This window comes from Oncorhynchus keta, chromosome 2 (genome assembly GCF_023373465.1).
Source record: "Oncorhynchus keta strain PuntledgeMale-10-30-2019 chromosome 2, Oket_V2, whole genome shotgun sequence".
Classification (NCBI taxonomy): Eukaryota; Metazoa; Chordata; class Actinopteri; order Salmoniformes; family Salmonidae; genus Oncorhynchus; species Oncorhynchus keta.
This window is the reverse complement of record NC_068422.1, coordinates 73,730,910-73,751,336: the sequence shown is the minus strand read 5'-3', so window position 1 is coordinate 73,751,336 and position 20,427 is coordinate 73,730,910. Positions and strand designations below refer to the sequence as shown.

The window sequence follows — 20,427 nt, the reverse complement described above, 5'->3', positions numbered from 1 at the left end:
ATGAGGGGGGTGTGCATATTTTTTTTTTACAGTATAAGGGGAGGGTTATGTGAAAATATTGTTAATTTTGGGGAGGGAGGGTGCATATTTTTTTGACACCTCCAGTTTAAATTCATGATCATCTCACATTGATGAAACAATTTGCATTGTGTCTCCTCATAGTAGTATCTGTTAAACTGCAGTATGATCACTGTTAAACATATACAAATGAGTTAAGTGGAAATTAAAATAACAGAATCATTGCATTTCTTCATTGATAGAAAAACGGAAGCATCCACACTAACATAGCCGCCTGATCTCGCGAGCTGACATGAATGTTCATGAGATCAGGCGGCGTGCGAGGCTACCCCTAACAAGCTTCTTCATTAATTCACCCAGATAACCTCCAATGTGCAAGTGATGATGTGTTGCCCTATTACACAGACGAAGAGCCTCTTTAATTCCTTCACTCCGATGGTTATGTGTGAGGAGGAGGAGGGTGTGTGAGGAGGAGGGTGTGTGTGAGGAGGAGGAGGGTGTGTGAGGAGGAGGGTGTGTCTTGCTTCTGCTGTGGTGGCTGTTGTGCCCAGAGCGAGGGCCGAGAGGGGGGCGATGGAGGGGTAGAGAGAGGGGGGGACTGAGACAATAGTTGAAGCCGGGGCTGAATTAAATGATTTTGCTGATGATTAATAGCGGAGTGGGCCAGCGGCTCCTGCGATGTAGAGATGATAAATTGTGAGTGCGGCTCTCTGCAGCTGTGCCAGGCTTGTGTCTTAGCATGCACACACCACGCAATTTACAGCCAAGCCCCTCTCCTGCTTACTTAGGACAAACTACTCAATTTATCTAATTACATACGTGTTTGATCCCCGGCCATGGAGATGCCATGTATTGATATATTTTATATTAGCCACACAAAACAACTAATAATTATTTGCATAATTCTGGGAGCATATTATTTGGCTTTTTGCGTCTCTCTCTCTCTCTCTCTCTCTCTCTCTCTCTCTCTCTCTCTCTCTCTCTCTCTCTCTCTCTCTCTCTCTCTCTCTCTGTGTGTGTCTGTGAGAGAGAGTGACAGTCTTCACAGTATCTTCACTGCCAGATATCAATCAGTCCTACCCCCCCACCCAACACACACACACACTTTCTCTCTCTGTAATTGATTGTTCTTTTAGAATCGAATCAGATGTAGTGAGGATTAGTCCTCATCTGTTGTTTTTTGAATCATGTGACGGCCATCATCCATAATTAATGATTTTAATCTTTGTTTTTAGATTCTTTGATTTAACCACAATATATAGAAATTTGACACATTTGATTGAGGACTGACAGATAAGCGATAGCTGCTGTTGCTAATTTCCCCTTGCTACAGTGCATGGTTATCTGAATGATGGTTCTATCTGCTCTCATAGAGGTGTTCATTTGGAGCGATGTAACGTGTTGATGTTTGCCGCCTACAGAGGTGGGGGGTGGACAGGGCAGGTTGTTTGCTCAGGGAGCAACAAGCCTATTGACGGATCCTAAAATAGGTAGGCAGGGGTCCCGAATCCTCCACGGGCTCAAAAAGGAGCCCAGGAGAGGGACTCAGGAGAGGATTTGTGCGTGCGGGTATGTGTGTGCGTTTGTTCGTGAGTGTGTGTGTGTGTGTACATTTGTCCATGCATGTGTCTCTGTCTGTGTGTCAGGCTGTCTTTCAGAGGATGTATGGAGGTCAAAAGTGAGAGCGCACAGGGCCATACACAAAGTCATTAGAGTAATCCCTAACCCAGGGGAACATACTCATTTCCTCTTCATAGAGAGACAGCTTCGTGTGTGAGATACACACAGCTAACGCTCTACATTATTACTGACTGAATAATATATACTGCCATCATAGCAGCCACTTAGCTCCAGACTGTATACAGAGAGCTCAACACTCACTGCAGTTTTACCGGTCTCCAAATGTGTGCTTGTGTGTTCCAAAGAGTTTAAGAGAGTTTTGCTTCAGCTTGTCCAGTTAAGTCACGTATGTGTGTATGAGTAAGCACAGTATGTGTGTATGTGTCATTATTGGTGTGTTCATTAGATAATCAGGGACTGGTGACAAACCTCTCCTCTGTCACAATATTCCCACTCTGTGTAAGTGTTCTCGTCCTCCTCTCCTGAGGAGGAGTAGCGAGAAGGATCGGAGGACCAATGCGCAGCGTGGTAAGTGTCCATAATGTTTTTAAATAAAGGCAATAGAACACTCGAACAAAACAACAAACGATGACGTGAATATACAAAACCGAAAACAGTACCATGTGGACCAAACACTCACACGGGAAACAAACAGAGGATAGATCTTGTGTGATTATGAGAGAGATAAATCTTGTAGTGTGGGTTTGTGTTGGTCTGCGCAGGTGTTATGACTTTTCACCTCTGAACATCTTAGGTTATCTATGCGTCTGTGTGTGTGTGAAGGTGCAGAGACAGGGTGCAAACACACACACACAAACACACACATACACACAAGGACAGAAGGTAGAGTGAGGAGGGCAGACAGGAAACGTGGGGTTGGCGTGCTAACCTGTATTCTCTCTGGGCAAAACAGAGTCCAATGAATAATAGAACACACAGCTTTTGTTTATGCTTTATTTAGACAGCTTAAGACGACCTACCTTCTAACAGGTAAAGGCCATCAACTCTGTCCTTGACAAGAACAACCCAGGAGGGTAGACCTAATTGTTTGGATAAAACAGACTCCCCAAATCAGACTTTTTATTCAATAACCATGACAGTAAAAATGTGCTTTACGAGCATTATTCATGTGAAATCAAATAAAACAATACTGTATTGGAAAATATTTATTTGATCCTTTCACAGACTGAATGGTGAGGCCTATCCCCTCCCTGCTAACCTTCTTATAGGGCCTGCCCAGGTCGGTAGAGGACGCTGGGAGAAAACAGGAAACGGCAACATTACTCACCTCCTATCGTCTCTGAGAAGAAAAGCTTTCTCCCTCCTTCAGGGGGAAACGTACATCAGGGATCAATTAAGATGCGCGTATTTTACTGGGAAATATTCCTCTCATTTTATCTTCTTTGGGGCAGCAGAAAGTCGAAACATTGTGCTTCAAATAGATATTTTAGAGGGAATAGGCATGTGACTCATTAGAGAGTTGTCCTTGAGAGTGGCTGGCTGCAGGTTATGTTGATAATGAAGTGTAGCCGTACTCTGAGGGGTCATTTTATACGTCTGCAAATGGAGCTTTAGCAAAGGGACTGGGACTTAAATGAATCCAACACCAGCCCCTGAGGTCCGGTGGCACAGAGGATGGCAGGACAGAGACAGAAAGAAAGCGAGAGCAGCAGGCTTCTACTTTAAAATACTTTCTCTTTTTTTCCCCCGATTGACATCTTCTTTTCATTCTAGAAAAAATCTCACTCAGAAAAAAAATCTTGAACAAAATTTTTTATGATTTTTAAATCAAAATAACTCTCATGATATGAATGTGCTAGACTACTCCGGTTGAAGTAATTCTCCCAAAGGTCTGAATAATCTATAAAAAAATTTGTAAGCACTCCAAGCCAAAGTAGCCTAGCACCTCCCTATTCTCATGAGTTATTGCAATTCATTTTGGAGGCTGAATGTATGCATCTGTGTATATGCTCCTGTGTGAGTCAGAAGCATAAACCAATTATTGCCAAATAAACTGTACACCAATATGAATTTAGGAAGTTATAATATTAACTCTTACCACCTGGTTCTAGAAGGTTGCAGAGAATCATATTAACTAAATAAATAGCACTTCTAAATAGAAGGTCCTTGAACGTACCCATCCCCTTCTTCAGAGCAGTTAGGGGCTAGTTTGGGCTGCGTTCAGGCATAACGTATCTGCATCTCTCTGATAAACGTTTACACGTGCAGTGATTTAGACGCGCTGACTTTATGTCCTGCTGTGCTCTCTACATCAGCAGACTGCGTCACCGCTGTTTTCCTGGAGTTTGTCAGAGCTCAGTAAAATTGAGTTATGTGGCATTTATTTGAAAACCCAATAATTTCAGATTTTCTCCACTGCAGTGTGAAGATGAAGTATTTCTTAGACTGTCATTTTTCCACCACTTCTATGGGTGTGTGTGCAGTTCTTTTATAGCAAATGTTACCACTGCTTATTCAGCTGTTTCAATTATAGATGGTTTGTATAAAAGCATAAAAATTTAAATAAATATGAATATGATTTTTAGAGAATAAATAAATACATATTTTTTTCATCCTCTACGATGCGGAGTGATACCACTCAGACTTTTCACACAAACTCTACTGATTTGATATGCACATACACACACACATGCACACACACACACCACACCACCTCGCTGTATGTCAAACGGACATTGATCTCTTAACCAAGCAAGGTGACCTCCACTCCTCCCAGAGCTTCCATCTCTCTTTCTCTCCTCTCTATTTCATCCTCATCTCATTCCTACAATGTCTGTCTGTCTGTCTGTCTGTCTGTCTGTCTGTCTGTCTGTCTGTCTGTCTGTCTGTCTGTCTGTCTGTGCCCAGCCAATGAGGGTTTAGAGTGATGCTAGGTCCATACCCAGCCAGTGAGGGCTCAGAGTGATGCTAGTTCCATACCCAGCCAGTGAGGGCTCAGAGTGATGCTTGGTCCAGACCCTGCCAGTGAGGACTCAGAGTGATGCTAGGTCCAGACCCAGCCGGTGAGGGCTCAGAGTGATGCTTGGTCCAGACCCAGTCGGTGAGGGCTCAGAGTGATGCTTGGTCCAGACCCAGCCGGTGAGGGCTCAGAGTGATGCTTGGTCCAGACCCAGCCAGTGAGGGCTCAGAGTGATGCTTGGTCCAGACCCAGCCAGTGAGGGCTCAGAGTGATGCTTGGTCCAGACCCAGCCGGTGAGGGCTCAGAGTGATGCTTGGTCCAGACCCAGCCAGTGAGGGCTCAGAGTGATGCTGGGTCCAGACCCAGCCAGTGCGGGCTCAGAGTGATGCCAGGTCCAGACCCAGCCAGTGAGGGCTCAGAGTGATGCTTGGTCCAGACCCATCCAGTGAGGGCTCAGAGTGATGCTTGGTCCAGACCCATTTAGTTATGGTTCAGAGTGATGCTAGGTCCAGACCCAGCCTGTGAGTGATGCTAGTTCCATACCCAGTCAGTGAGGGCTCAGAGTGATGCTAGGTTCCAGACCCAGCCAGTGAGTGATGCTAGTTCCATACCCAGCCAGTGAGGGCTCAGAGTGATGCTAGGTGCAGACCCAGCCAGTGAGGGCTCAGAGTGATGCTTGGTCCAGACCCAGCCAGTGAGGGCTCAGAGTGATGCTTGGTCCAGACCCAGCTAGTGAGGGCTCAGAGTGATGCTAGGTCCAGACCCAGTCAGTGAGGGCTCAGAGTGAGTCAGTGATGAGTGATGCTTGGTCAGACCCAGCCAGTGAGGGCTCAGAGTGATGCTTGGTCCAGACCCAGCTCAGTGAGGGCTCAGAGTGATGCAGAGTGATGCTAGGTTCCAGACCCAGCCAGTGACCCAGTCAGTGAGGGCTCAGAGTGATGCTTGGTCGAGACCCAGCCAGTGAGGGCTCAGAGTGATGCTTGGTCCAGACCCAGCCAGTGAGGGCTCAGAGTGATGCTTGGTCCAGACCCAGTCAGTGAGGGCTCAGAGTGATGCTAGTTCCATACCCAGTCGGTGAGGGCTCAGAGTGATTCTTGGTCCAGACCCAGCCAGTGAGGTCTCAGAGTGATGCTAGGTCCAGACCCAGCCAGTGAGGGCTCAGAGTGATGCTAGGTCCAGACCCAGTCGGTGAGGGCTCAGAGTGATGCTAGGTCCAGACCCAGCCAGTGAGGGCTGGGCTGTCGACCTCTCCAATGGTACCAGGAGCCAAGTCACCATCATGAGCATGAGGCTGTATACTACTGTATATGTTTGTGCATCTCACTTTCACATTCTCTGTGTGTGTGTGTTTGTGTTTGTGTAGGTGTCTGCATTAGTACACCATATGCTGTTGGGCCTTTAGATACCCAGCTGAGTTGACTGAAAACTCACCAGCTGCGTACGTGAAGATTCCGGCAGAGTTTGTGTGTGTGTGTGTGTGTGTGTGTGTGTGCACGTTGGCATGCATGTATGTGTATATGTTTGCAAATCGATGTGCAGTTAATATGATTGGTGATATTTATATATTCATATTCAGGGTTAATAATGACTCTATTCATTACTGTTGGCTTTGTCATTTGATTTGGTCTTTCACTTCCCTCTCTGTCATAGACATTTCTCTGGGTATTTCTGTCATATCGGATGAATATGTTTAGATGCCTGGAGACTGGATACACAGAGTCTATTGGAATGCAAATGTCCTTCCCTTTCCTCCACATCAAATCTTGTCTACAGTAAGCTACCGTATGGATTGTACTGCGTAGCCGAGGTGAGAACGCAACCTGCTCAATGTGAGTGTGTGTGTGTGTGTGTATTCATGGTGTGTGTTTTGACGGGGTCTTCTGCTATCTGCATTTTCAGGTCATCCAGAAAATTCCTCCATCTGTGATCGAGAGCCTCGCCCCTCCCTGCCCTTGGCCTTGATGTCTGAGGTAAAACACATCTCTCTTTCTCTCTCTCTCTTTTTTATTCATGTGGTGTTGAAAATTATTATTATTGACCATATAATTATTATTACCATCATAATTCATTTTAAATGTTGACACTTTTACAGTCGCAAAACCAGTGTTTTTAATGAATCAGTTTAATTTAATGAATTGTTTTTCCAATTTCCACTATCAACACATTTGAAACCTAATGCAATTGAACGTGTATTACACTGAACGACCCAGTCTATACTGTATGTTACCCTAACATAATGTGTGGTTCTCTGAAGGGTCCATTACAGCTATGCAATAGTGTTTGTCATTCTTTATTCATGAATCTGATGCCGCCTCCATGTTACCTCTACAACGTGTCTCTCAATACATTTCTCCATCTCATCACTTTATGATGTTCATGGAGCAGTACTCCAGCATGTTCAAGTCCCATCCTCACTCTTAATGTACATCTCGGAAATATATGGGCCATGCTGGAAACATAAACCTGTCTTATGGAGACCAGAGAGAATCCTCTCTGTCTATCTGCCAGAACAACACACTTATCCCAGCTCCTGGGTTCGATGGCACTTTCTGTTATATTGAACCTGTAGCAACACCCAGAGTAGGGTTTTTATACAAAAGGGATCCGACTAAAGAACATTTCTGCAGTCGTCTGTAATCGATGCACAGAGATGAAGGGAAACTGAGGCCAATGTTTATCACAAAACCAATTGTTTCTGTAATGGCTTCGCTGATTGTGCCGCGCCGAAACCCATCGACTAATCTGACAGGAGGGACACTCCGTTCAGCATGAGGCTTGAGCTGCTCTGTCTATATGGGTGCCTACTGTGACAGAGAAAACATGCTAGTGTGTGTGTGAGTGAAACAGTGTTTTAAGGAGTCTGTATTGACATTTTGATTTGGTGGTTTGTTCCGTGTTTACTTTCAGCTGTACTGATCATATCCCTTTCCATCATAAAAGGAGTCACTAATAGCCCCTAAACCCTCCACACCCCAATATGGTACACTATACATTACAACCCCCCTCATACCCCCAACCATCTCCCCAAAATGTCCATGTTCCCTCTGCAGGCAGCTGCTCCTCATGCCCCCCCAGGCTGCTGCTCCTCATGCCCCCCCAGGCAGCTGCTCCTCATGCCCCCCCAGGCAGCTGCTCCTCATGCCCCCCCCAGGCAGCTGCTCCTCATGCCACCCCAGGCAGCTGCTCCTCATCCCCCCCCAGGCAGCTGCTCCTCATGCCACCCCAGGCAGCTGCTCCTCATGCCCCCCCCAGGCAGCTGCTCCTCATGCCCCCCCCAGGCAGCTGCTCCTCATGCCCCCCCCAGGCAGCTGCTCCTCATGCCACCCCAGGCAGCTGCTCCTCATCCCCCCCCAGGCAGCTGCTCCTCATGCCACCCCAGGCAGCTGCTCCTCATGCCCCCCCAGGCAGCTGCTCCTCATGCCACCCCAGGCAGCTCCTGTTGGAAATCCCTCTCATCCCCCTGATCCCCAGTCTGTGTCCGGGGACCAGTGACTCTACTCAGCCCTCAGTCACTGGGTTTACCCTGTCAACAGGACCAGTAACAGTACACTGCCTGGTGCTCCCCTAAATGGAACTCTACTCAGACCGAGGGAGTGATTTGTTATGACTGAGTTACAGATGGTTAACACACTGCACAAGCAGAGAAAGACACATACAGTGAGTGGACAAAACATTAGGCACACCTGTTCTTTACATGATATAGACTGACCAGGTGAATTCAGGTGAAAGCTATGATCCCTTATTGATGTCACCTGTTAAATCCACTTAAATCAGTGTAGATGAAGAAGGGGAGAAGACATGAGACAATTGAGACATGGATTGGGTATATGTGCCATTCAGAAGGTGAATGGGCAAGACAAAATATTTAAGTGTCTTTGAAAAGGGTATGGCAGTAGGTGCAAGGTGCAGCGGTTTGAGTGTCTCAATTACCTGCAACATTGCTGGGTTTTTCATGCTCAACCGTTTCCCGTGTTTATCAAGAATGGTCGAACACCCAAAGGACATCCAGCCAACTTGACACAACTGTGGGAAGCATTGGAGTGAAAATGGGCCAGCATCCCTGTGAAACGCATTTGACACCTTGTGGAGTCCATGCCCCGATTAATTGAGGATGTTCTGAGGACAAAAGCGGGTGCAACTCAATATTGGAAAGGTGTTCCTAATGTTTGTACACTCAGTAATATAAAAACATAATTTATTTGTGAAAAGTATTCAGAAATATCACTTTTCCAAAATAGCCTGAAATGGGATGGCACATTCTGTGGTCTCTATCTCTATATGTTATACTGCTAGATCGAGACATTCCATTATGGCCTTTAGTGTGTCCAGTGTTATTTCCCTGATTGTCTCTAAGTGGGGCCTGGGATCAGTAGTTGGCCTGTCTCCAGCTCCACTTAACTTCAGCAAAAAGAGAGAGCGTGAGAGAGGACAAAGGCATCAGGGGAGACAAGGACAAATCATCTTTAGATGAAGTGTTTTAAGTGCTCCTCTTCTCTTCCCATGTCACCACAGTGAATCAGGTGACCTCTGCTCACCTGCACAGGATATAAACAACGCCATGTCAGAGAACGGACTGTTGGCGAGGGAAAGTGGAAAACCATGAGGGTGTCCATCTTACTCGCCACCATGTGTCAAAACGTCGTACCGTAACCTGACTACCTGCCAAACCTCTTACAGCTCGGCTTGGCCCAGTCCGGTCGCTGGCCGACAGTCATCTTGGTTTCCGTCTCTCCTTAGACGACGTAGGCTAGGCAGTGTCTTTGTTTTATGCAAATCCATGCATATGAGAAGGGATGGGGGGAGGAGGGGAGTGCGATGAGCAGTCTGGCCACGTAGCTCCTGGAGGACAGGCTGAGTGATGGTAACAAAGAGCCAGGGTCTGAGTGTCCTTGCCTGGGGAAAGAGAGTTCTGACTCTGGCTGGAGCGGGCCAGCCATCACCAGCCACCAAAACACAGGTGTCACCATCTGAGCCTCAGACACGACCGAGAGAGTGAAAGAATAGTTAGGACAACAATGTATTTCATATATATACTGTATATATACTGTATATATATATTTTATTTAGGGGAAAAAAAGAATGCCTTTCGTGAACTAACACTCGCACTTTCATTTGTATATTGTTATTTTATTTGTATTACTAGCTCTGACATTGCTGGTAGCTACTTTATTGAGGACAAATGTACTTACTATGGCTGTGATATGTAGCTGTCTCTCCTTGATACCTTAAGATGAAGGCACAACCTGTAATTCACTCTGGATAAGAGCGTCTGCTGAATGACTAAACTGTCAAACTGTACAAGTAATAAATACAGGAGGAATGGTGGAATAAGGGCTACTGTGTCTGTGTGAGGAGAGGGGTCATGGCTGAGACGAGTATGTCCTTTTTACCAACAGATGTTCTAGTGTGTCTGTGTGTGTGTGTGTGTGTTCATACCTGACTGGGAGGACGGCAGGCACCTTACCCTAGTGGTGGCCCTGGCAGAGGGGGACTGGAGTTCAACACCCAGCAGGGGGAAAGAGACCCAGAATCTGCTGACAAGGACAAAGTGACAGGTGTGTGTGTGTGTCTTTCCGTGTATGTGTGTGTGCATGCACTCCCATGCTTATGAGTTGAGGGCTGAGGAGGATGAAGAGGCTGGCTTATGTGCCATTGAGTGTGTGTGTGTGTGTTGTCAGATGTGGGGCAGGGTCTAACGGACAGGGAGGGCCACCACCCGTGGCTGTGTGACCGTTTGACAGTAGGGTGGCTTGGGTCAGACTCGCTGACTCCGTTTCAGCCACACACAGCACCCCTTTCACAAAGACACCCATCTCACGATCACCACAGAGTGAGTGTGTGTGTGTGTGTGTGGATGTTGTCCATGCCTGTTTACATGTGTGTGTGTATGACACAACACCATCCTCTCACCCTCACCACTTCTCGCTGCTCAGTAGTACTCACCCCCCCCCTCTTCTGTACCAGAGCGGTCACTCTATTTCTAGTTGCCATACAGGATGTTGGCCTCCCTAGACGAGGGAGGGCAGATGAAATCCATCCAGATTGACCTGTCACACAGAAGAGGGGAAAGTGATGGAGGGAGGTGGGAGAGGGGGTAGAGAGGCGGGGGAAGGTAGAGGAGAGGAGAGGATGAGAGCAGAGCAGTGGTATGAAAACAATCCCTCCAACCCCTTTCGCTACACACGGGTCAACAGTTGAGGGTGATTTATTTGCATCAGGACCGGAGCGACATGTTCCCCCCTACCCCACAAACTCTATCCACCCTAACCCCCCACTCCCTCTCCCTCTCCCTCTCTCTCTCCCTCTCTCTCTCTATCTCTCTCTCACCCTCTTTTCTCCTCCACCTGCCTCTCAGAAAGGAGTGAGAAACTGGAGAAGTGTGCAGTAGGAGTGAGTCTATATTTAGCATGGATAACCGAAGACACTGTGGTCTGGCTTTAAGGTTAAAAATATAGATCTCCATGTACAGCCAGCTGGGTACAGTTGACGTCACCCACTGTCAGGCACCATGAATCATGATTACTTTCCCCCTCGGCCAAGCCTGGCCCAGCTTTGGGCTCTGGGTCCTGTTATAGGCTCTGTGGTCCTCTTTAGTCTCTACATCATAGACTGAGAAACGTATCTTAGACACTTGCCTTCCGTCCAGAGTTTTATAATAGGCTCCGGGTATCTCTAGACCTTTATCTCGGTCAGAGAGAGCAGGGCATAGGATTTAAAGACTATAAGACTGTACTCAGTGACATTAGAGACAGAACAGGTTTGACAAAGGGTTAAGAATGTTAGCAGTGTGGCACATACACTGAGTGTACAAAAGGAACAACTTCCTAATGTTGAGTTGCAACCCCCTTTTTGCCCTCAGAACAGACTCAATTCGTTGGGGCTTTGGACTCTACATGGTGTCGAAAGCGTTCCACAGGGTTGACTTCAATGCTTCCCACAGTTGTGTCAAGTTGGCTGGATGTCCTTTGGGTGGTGGATCATTCTTGATACACACAGGAAACTGTTGAGTATGAAAACTCCAGCAGTGTTGCAGTTCCTGGCACAATCAAACCGGTGCGCCTGGCACCTTCTACCACACCCCGTTCAAAGGCACTTCCATATTTTGTCTTGTCCGTTCAACCTTTGAATGGCACACACACACAATCCATGTCTCAAGGCTTAAAAATAATTCTTTAACCTGTCTCCTCCCCTTCATCTATACTGATTGAAGTGGATTTAATAGATGACACCAATAAGGGAGCACAACTTTCAACCTAGATTCACCTGGTGAAGTCATGAAGTCAGTCTATGTCATGGAAAGAGCAGGTGTTCCTAATGTTTTGTATAGTCGTTGTATATCTTTCTACTGTAAATAGAGGCAGAGGCAAAGAACAAGGGAGTACTGTTCAGTACCACCAGGGTTTCTGCTTCCCCCTCCTCTAAGATGGACTGGGCTTGGTTGTGAAGTGGTGCTAGATTCCCCTCCTCTAAGCTGGACTGGGCTTGGTTGTGAAGTGGTGCTAGATTCCCCTCCTCTAAGCTGGACTGGGCTTGGTTGTGAAGTGGTGCTAGATTCCCCTCCTCTAAGCTGGACTGGTCTTGGTTGTGAAGTGGTGCTAGATTCCCCTCCTCTAAGCTGGACTGGGCTTGGTTGTGAAGTGGTGCTAGATTCCCCTCCTCTAAGCTGGACTGGGCTTGGTTGTGAAGTGGTGCTAGATTCCCCTCCTCTAAGCTGGACTGGGCTTGGTTGTGAAGTGGTGCTAGATTCCCCTCCTCTAAGCTGGACTGGGCTTGGTTGTGAAGTGGTGCTAGATTTAGCCCAGGGCGTATGGGCATAGCTACACTTTGCTAATTATTTTCCTGTTGCATAATTCTCAACATGGCACTCCTCTCTTCTCTCCCAAGCCAAAAACAAAGACTCAGCAGTAATATCCTAGTCAGCCACACATAGGGTGTGAAGGACCTGGGTAGTGGAGTGTAGTGGAGGAGGTATGGCAGGGGTGTGGCAGGGCAGGTTAGGGAAGAGGTATAGCAGGGGTGTGGCAGAGCAGGGTAGGGAGGAGGTATGGCAGGGGTGTGGCAGAGCAGGGTAGGGAGGAGGTATGGCAGGGGTGTGGCAGAGCAGGGTAGGGAGGAGGTATGGCAGGGGTGTGGCAGAGCAGGGTAGGGAGGAGGTATGGCAGGGGTGTGGCAGAGCAGTAGGGAGGAGGTATGGCAGGGGTGTGGCAGAGCAGGGTAGGGAGGAGGTATAGCAGGGGTGTGGCAGAGCAGGGTAGGGAGGAGGTATGGCAGGGGTGTGGCAGAGCAGTAGGGAGGAGGTATGGCAGGGGTGTGGCAGAGCAGGATAGGGAAGAGGTATGGCAGGAGGTGTGGCAGAGCAGGGTAGGGAGGAGGTATAGCAGGGGTGTGGCAGAGCAGGGTAGGGAGGAGGTATGGCAGGGGTGTGGCAGAGCAGGGTAGGGAGGAGGTATGGCAGGGGTGTGGCAGAGCAGGGTAGGGAGGAGGTATGGCAGGGGTGTGGCAGAGCAGGGTAGGGAGGAGGTATGGCAGGGGTGTGGCAGAGCAGGTTAGGGAAGAGGTATAGCAGGGGTGTGGCAGAGCAGGGTAGGGAAGAGGTATGGCAGGGGTGTGGCAGAGCAGGGTAGGGAGGAGGTATGGCAGGGGTGTGGCAGAGCAGGGTAGGGAAGAGGTATGGCAGGGGTGTGGCAGAGCAGGGTAGGGAGGAGGTATGGCAGGGGTGTGGCAGAGCAGGGTAGGGAGGAGGTATGGCAGGGGTGTGGCAGAGCAGGGTAGGGAGGAGGTATAGCAGGGGTGTGGCAGAGCAGGGTAGGGAGGAGGTATGGCAGGGGTGTGGCAGAGCAGGGTAGGGAGGAGGTATGGCAGGGGTGTGGCAGAGCAGGGTAGGGAAGAGGTATAGCAGGGGTGTGGCAGAGCAGGGTAGGGAAGAGGTATGGCAGGGTGTGGCAGAGCAGGGTAGGGAAGAGGTATGGCAGGGGTGTGGCAGAGCAGGGTAGGGAAGAGGTATGGCAGGGTGTGGCAGAGCAGGGTAGGGAAGAGGTATAGCAGGGGTGTGGCAGAGCAGGGTAGGGAAGAGGTATGGCAGGGGTGTGGCAGAGCAGGGTAGGGAAGAGGTATGGCAGGGGTGTGGCAGAGCAGGTTAGGGAAGAGGTATGGCAGGGGTGTGGCAGAGCAGGGTAGGGAAGAGGTATGGCAGGGGTGTGGCAGAGCAGGGTAGGGAAGAGGTATGGCAGGGGTGTGGCAGAGCAGGGTAGGGAAGAGGTATGGCAGGGGTGTGGCAGAGCAGGGTAGGGAAGAGGTATGGCAGGGGTGTGGCAGAGCAGGGTAGGGAGGAGGTATGGCAGGGGTGTGGCAGAGCAGGGTAGGGAAGAGGTATGGCAGGGGGCAGAGCAGGGTAGGGAAGAGGTATGGCAGGGGTGTGGCAGAGCAGGGTAGGGAAGAGGTATGGCAGGGGTGTGGCAGAGCAGGGTAGGGAAGAGGTATGGCAGGGGTGTGGCAGAGCAGGGTAGGGGAGGTATGGCAGGGGTGTGGCAGAGCAGGGTAGGGAAGAGGTATGGCAGGGGTGTGGCAGAGCAGGGTAGGGAAGAGGTATAGCAGGGGTGTGGCAGAGCAGGGTAGGGGGAGGTATGGCAGGGGTGTGGCAGAGCAGGGTAGGGAAGAGGTATGGCAGGGGTGTGGCAGAGCAGGGTAGGGAAGAGGTATGGCAGGGGTGTGGCAGAGCAGGGTAGGGAAGAGGTATGGCAGGGGTGTGGCAGAGCAGGGTAGGGAAGAGGTATGGCAGGGGTGTGGCAGAGCAGGGTAGGGAGGAGGTATAGCAGGGGTGTGGCAGAGCAGGGTAGGGGTGTGGCAGAGCAGGGCAGGGGTGTGGCAGAGCAGGGTAGGGAAGAGGTATGGCAGGGGTGTGGCAGAGCAGGGTAGGGGTGTGGCAGAGCAGGGTAGGGAAGTGGTATGGCAGGGGTGTGGCAGAGCAGGGTAGGGGTGTGGCAGAGCAGGGTAGGGGTGTGGCAGAGCAGGGTAGGGGTGTGGCAGAGCAGGGTAGGGGTGTGGCAGAGCAGGGTAGGGGTGTGGCAGAGCAGGGTAGGCCCAAATCACCTGGGTGGTAGGAAGGACGCAGGTGGAGGACAGCCACTGTGTCTGCACCATAACACTACCATTTGCTTGTTAGTATTGTTTTGTGTATCTAATTACATTTACCCTCAGCTAAGGTAGCACCAATTGCGGATACCGTCACTAGCATATAGAGGCTAAATGACTTAAATGTAAATGTAAATATAGAGGACTGAGAGGGGAAGGTGTACTAAACAGATACATTTGTTTGTATCAGACCAGCATCCTGCCCAGTGGGCTAAACTGTGGAGAGCTACTGGACATCAGAGGTCTCTTGAAAGAGCACTTACTGGTGAAGGCCTTGGAACAGACCACCACTATTAGTGGACACTAACTGGAAGCCTGTACCTCAGTCTATAGATATGCAGTCCACACATTAGCCATTGGCAAGGAAACTCTGTACATGGTTTTAAAATACGTCCTCATATAAACTCTCTAATATGAGAAGGACTCTTACCACTGTCCCTCTGTCTCTCATTCTCGACTGGGTCTCTGTCCTTTCCCCTTCTCCTTCCATCGTTGTTACATCCTCCTCACACCTCAATGACAACCCTCTCCTTCTTCCTGTTGTGTACTTCTTTTAGAAATGTACACCCTGCCTCCCCCTTTTCCTCCTTAGCAAACAGTACATCCCTCCCTCTGCTCCTTCCCAGAAAACCTTCCCTCTGTCCCCTCCCTCACTCCCGCCCTAGACGTCACCTTTCTCTCCTTCCTCCTCCCCTCCAAACCGCACCTGCCTCCCTCGTCCTCTCTTCCTCTCCTCCACTCCAAACATCAGTTCTCCTCCTCCTCTCCTCCCCCTCTCGTTGGCTTGATGAATATCTTCACTGCAGGGAAAGTGTTGATTTTCCTCCCTCTGTCTGATTTTTGCTGGCTGTTATTCATTTCAAACACTCAGAGAAAAGCAAGTGAGTCAATCAACAAGGAAATGAACACACTGAACAGCATTGGCTCTCACAGTTATTCCCCCTGTGCCCATGTCCTCCACAAGCTCAGTCTGCTGTTTACACACATGCTGTATATGTGTCTACATATATGTTTCTATAGATTCCCTCTATAGCTTCTGCACACTTCAGTGTATTAGACGTATATGAATAGGATTGTATTGGGCAGGTTGACTTAACCAATTATAAACCTCTGTATACACGATTCTTTCATAGTATTCATGATCGTTCATAAACATCAATGCCACTTAATAAGACTGACCCAAACCAAAGCAGAGGATTTCTTAAGATGTTATATACAGTGTCTGGTAATGTGGAGTTCATTAAGACACACTGAAGTGACAGAGTCCGTGTGTAGACTAGTGCATATGTGGACGGCTGTATCCCGCACCTCCAGGGAAGGAGAGGTGGGAGAGCAGAGCAGAGTAAACAGGCATAGAGAGAGCCAGCGGTGCTCTCTGTCGTAGTTAGTCTTTCACACTAACACCATCTAAAGCCATCAGATGACCTCCACGCGTCACAGAATCTCCCTCAGCCATTCCTGACGGAGTAGGACATTCAGACAGTGGAGGAAGGGAAAGAGGGAGGGGAGAGAGAGGAAAGTCTGCTCCCAGACCAGAGTTATGACGGCACATTAAAGGGGATGGTGTGCACAATCCGGCCATAGCTTTATGTCTAAGTGCACATTAGTTATAGTCCACTGTTGATGTTCTGTGCACAATCCTTTATGTAATAACCCCAAACACATAATGGCCTAACAGTTGTAGTGTTGTCCGACATTTTTAGTGAGGTCAGCTCATTTAATGCATTTCTATACAATTTAAAAACTCTAAAATGCTATTTGGAGAACACCTAAAACAAGCAAAAATAACCCCAGCCATTATCACATTGGTTGCTGTAGCTTCGATCTCCTCAGTCGATCTACAAACACATAGCCTGCTAGCTATACAATTAGCTGCAACACATTAACTCACATGAACTCAGCACCGGGATTAAACACTATCATTTAAAACATACTGAGGGATCTGTTAGCAGAAAAAGTATTTTATTAACCAATTTCCTGCAATTCTACACATTTTGCGATAACTTATGCCAGGTTAATATGATATCTGAGTTGACTAATAAAATCAATGTGAACCCCCTGAAGGTCAGGGCCCCTGGGCACATGGCCTGCATGCCCAGTCCACAATTTGGCCATGATTACAACAATAGATAGGCTAGACTAAGTACGCTAATATACCAATGTAAAAAAGTGAACTGACATGGGCTAAGTGAGGGACTATCACTGAGTGACATATAACGAGAGGGAAACTGCTACCATCAAGTTTCCAATTGCATCCTGTGTTTTCTAGTGTTCTAATTCTCAACAGTAAGGTGAGAACCTGACTTATTGAAACTCTTAAATACAAAATGGCCGAGGTCTGAAACTCATATGTAGCTACGGCCCTGCCTGCTTCTCATAGGTGATAGAGATTATGCAAGCGGTGAAGAGGTCATTCGTCAGCATTGTTTGATTCATTTTCTAATTAACACTGTTGTCAAAAAAAAAACAATATATTATCCGGCCCTCTGAGACACGAAAATAAAACTCGGCAGATATCATCACCGTATTTACAATGTGTTGAGATAAACGTAATCTCTTCGTCTGTGTCTAAGTAGAGTCACACGCTCTACTCATTGGTGTGGTCTGGCTAACACTCCCATTCTGCTACCAGGCTTGTGTTTCAGCTGGTTTCTGTAATGATCGCAGTATTTGGTATCAAATTAATGAGCGTTCTGCTTGGTTGAAGCCAGCACTCTGCTGCCCAACCCACCATACATTTAAAACAAACAATTAATGGGTAATGCATCTAAATGAAGTCATATTGTTATCAGCTCGTATATTTGGGAGGCTCAGCTCGTAAATCAATGTGTGTGAATTCAGCAGAATGGGCTACTGAGGAGACGGTAGCCCATAGAACCCCAGGATTCTAGTTAATAGAGTAAACAGAGCGAGAGAAAGACATGGATAGAGAGAGAAGGAGAGAGAAGGAGAAGAGGAAAGAAGATTAAACAGAAAGATTAAAAGAAAAAGAAGCATCATAGAGAGGGAACAAGAAACAAGATTTTGAAATGATGACACTTTGGGTGTTCCTGCAGCAGGCATTTGTGAGGGAGAGGAGTGGGGGACAGGAAGGAGAGAGGGAGAGGAGTGAGGGACAGGAGGGAGAGAGGGAGAGGAGTGGGGGACAGGAGGGAGAGAGGGAGAGGAGTGGGGGACAGGAGGGAGAGAGGGAGAGGAGTGAGGGACAGGAGGGAGAGAGGGAGAGGAGTGGGGGACAGGAGGGAGAGAGGGAGAGGAGTGGGGGACAGGAGGGAGAGAGGGAGAGGAGTGGGGGACAGGAGGGAGAGAGAAAGGGAGTGAGGGACAGGGAAGGAGAGAGGAGAGGAGTGGGGACAGGAGGGAGAGAGGGAGAGGAGTGGGGACAGGAAGGAGAGAGGGAGAGGAGTGGGGACAGGAAGGAGAGGGGGAGGAGTGAGGGACAGGAAGGAGAGAGGAGAGGAGTGGGGACAGGAGGGAGAGAGGGAGAGGAGTGGGGGACAGGAAGGAGAGAGGGAGAGGAGTGGGGGACAGGAGGGAGAGAGGGAGAGGAGTGAGGGACAGGAGGGAGAGAGGGAGAGGAGTGAGGGACAGGAGGGAGTGGGAGAGAGGGAGAGGGAGAGGAGTGGGGGACAGGAGGAGGAGAGAGGGAGAGGAGTGGGGGACAGGAAGGGGAGAGAGGGAGAGGAGGGGGGGGACAGGAGGGAGAGAGGGAGAGGAGGAGGGACAGGAGGGAGAGAGGGAGAGGAGTGGGGACAGGAGGGAGGAGAGAGAGGAGAGGGACAGGAAGGAGAGAGGGAGAGGAGGGGGTGAGGGGGGACAGGAAGGAGGGAGAGAGGGAGAGGAGGAGAGGGGGACAGGAAGGAGAGAGGGAGAGGGGGGACAGAGAGAGAGGGAGAGGAGTGGGGGACAGGAGGAGAGAGGGAGAGGAGTGGGGGACAGGAGGGAGGGAGAGGAGTGGGGGACAGGAAGGAGAGAGGGAGAGGAGTGGGGGACAGGAGGGAGAGAGGGAGAGGAGTGGGGGACAGGAGGAGAGAGGGAGAGGAGTGGGGGACAGGAGGGAGAGAGGGAGAGGAGTGAGGGACAGGAGGGAGAGAGGGAGAGGAGTGGGGGACAGGAGGGAGAGAGGGAGAGGAGTGGGGGACAGGAGGGAGAGAGGGAGAGGAGTGGGGGACAGGAGGGAGAGAGGGAGAGGAGTGGGGACAGGAGGGAGAGAGGAGAGGAGTGGGGACAGGAGGGAGAGAGGGAGAGGAGTGGGGACAGGAGGGAGAGGGAGAGGAGTGGGGACAGGAGGGAGAGAGGGAGAGGAGTGGGGGACAGGAGGGAGAGAGGGAGAGGAGTGGGGGACAGGAGGGAGAGAGGGAGAGGAGGAGAGAGGGAGAGGAGTGGGGGACAGGAGGGAGAGAGGGAGAGGTGGGGGACAGGGGGGAGAGGGAGAGGGGGAGACAGGAGGGAGAGAGGGACAGGGGGACAGGAGGGAGGAGGAGAGAGGGACAGGAGGAGAGGAGTGGGGGACAGGAGGGAGAGAGGGAGAGGAGTGGGGGACAGGAGGGAGAGAGAGAGAGGAGGGGGGAGTGGGGGACAGGAGAGGGAGAGGAGTGGGGGACAGGAGGGAGAGGGGGAGAGGAGTGGGGGACAGGAGGGAGAGAGGGAGAGGAGTGAGGGACAGGAGGGAGAGAGGGAGAGGAGTGGGGGACAGGAGGGAGAGAGGGAGAGGGAGAGAGGGAGAGGAGTGGGGACAGGAGGGAGAGAGGGAGAGGAGTGGGGACAGGAGGGAGAGAGGGAGAGGAGTGGGGGACAGGAGGGAGAGAGGGAGAGGAGTGGGGGACAGGAGGGAGAGAGGGAGAGGAGTGGGGACAGGAGGGGAGGGAGAGGAGTGGGGGACAGGAGGGAGAGAGGGAGAGGAGTGGGGGGACAGGAGGGAGAGGGAGAGGAGTGGGGACAGGAGGGAGAGAGGGAGTGGGGGACAGGAGGAGAGAGGGAGAGGAGTGGGGACAGGAGGGAGAGAGGGAGAGGAGTGGGGACAGGAGGGAGAGAGGGAGAGGAGGGGGACAGGAGGGAGAGAGGGAGAGGAGTGGGGACAGGAGGAGAGAGGGAGAGGAGTGGGGACAGGAGGGAGAGAGAGGAGGGGGACAGGAGGGAGAGAGTGGGGGAGGAGTGGGGACAGGAGGGAGAGAGGAGAGGAGTGGGGACAGGAGGGAGAGAGGGAGAGGAGTGGGGACAGGAGAGAGGGAGAGAGGGGAGAGGAGAGGGGGGAGTGGGGGACAGGAGGGAGAGAGGGAGAGGAGTGGGGGACAGGAGGGGAGAGAGAGGAGGGAGAGGGAGTGGGGGGACAGGAGGGAGAGAGGGAGAGGGAGTGGGGACAGGAGGGAGAGAGGGAGAGGAGTGGGGGGACAGGAGGGAGAGAGGAGTGGGGGGAGAGGGAGAGAAGTGGGGGACAGGAGGGAGAGAGGGAGAGGAGTGGGGGGACAGGAGGGGAGAGGAGGGAGAGGAGTGGGGACAGGAGGGAGAGAGGGAGAGGAGTGGGGGACAGGAGGGAGAGAGGGAGAGGAGTGGGGACAGGAGGGAGAGAGAGGAGATGTGGGGGACAGGAGTGAGGAGGAGCGTGGGGGGACAGAGGGGGAGGGAGAGGAGTGGGGGACAGGAGGGAGAGAGGGAGAGGAGTGGGGACAGGAGGGAGAGAGGAGGAGTGGGGACAGGAGGGAGAGAGGAGAGGAGGGGACAGGAGGGAGAGGGAGAGG

At 50.5% G+C, this 20,427-nt stretch overlaps 2 protein-coding genes across 3 annotated transcripts in view; one reads left to right on the top strand and one right to left on the bottom strand.

Moving 5' to 3' along the window:
* LOC118360013 (transcription factor Maf-like) overlaps positions 1-20,427 on the top strand; it is a 157,549-nt gene that overhangs the window by 8,135 nt on the left and 128,987 nt on the right. Inside the window, exons 2-3 of one of the 2 annotated variants that reach the window (XR_008083398.1) lie at positions 6,458-6,528; positions 9,955-10,113. Coding sequence is in view for 1 of the 2 variants with exons in the window: in XM_035739035.2 (XP_035594928.2) it covers positions 6,458-6,485 (28 nt within the window). In the remaining variant the exon portion in view is untranslated. The remainder of the gene's footprint in view (positions 1-6,457; positions 6,529-9,954; positions 10,114-20,427) is intronic. The other variant, XM_035739035.2, reaches the window with a different exon arrangement.
* On the bottom strand, positions 9,022-14,698 carry LOC127909396 (uncharacterized). Its single transcript, XM_052470582.1, has 2 exons — positions 12,485-14,698; positions 9,022-9,093 (listed from the first exon to the last, which is right to left on the bottom strand). The coding sequence occupies exons 1-2, from the start codon at positions 14,696-14,698 to the stop codon at positions 9,022-9,024; spliced, it is 2,286 nt and encodes a 761-aa protein (XP_052326542.1).

Bases quoted from the DNA above. Each gene is read 5' to 3' on its own strand.
- LOC127909396 (XM_052470582.1), bottom strand. From the start codon at position 14,698: ATGGTGCAGACACAGTGGCTGTCCTCCACCTGCGTCCTTCCTACCACC. The intron at 9,094-12,484 runs GTGTGGCTGACT...TATCCTGTGCAG, and splicing joins CCAGGTCCTTCACACCCTAT to GTGAGCAGAGGTCACCTGAT.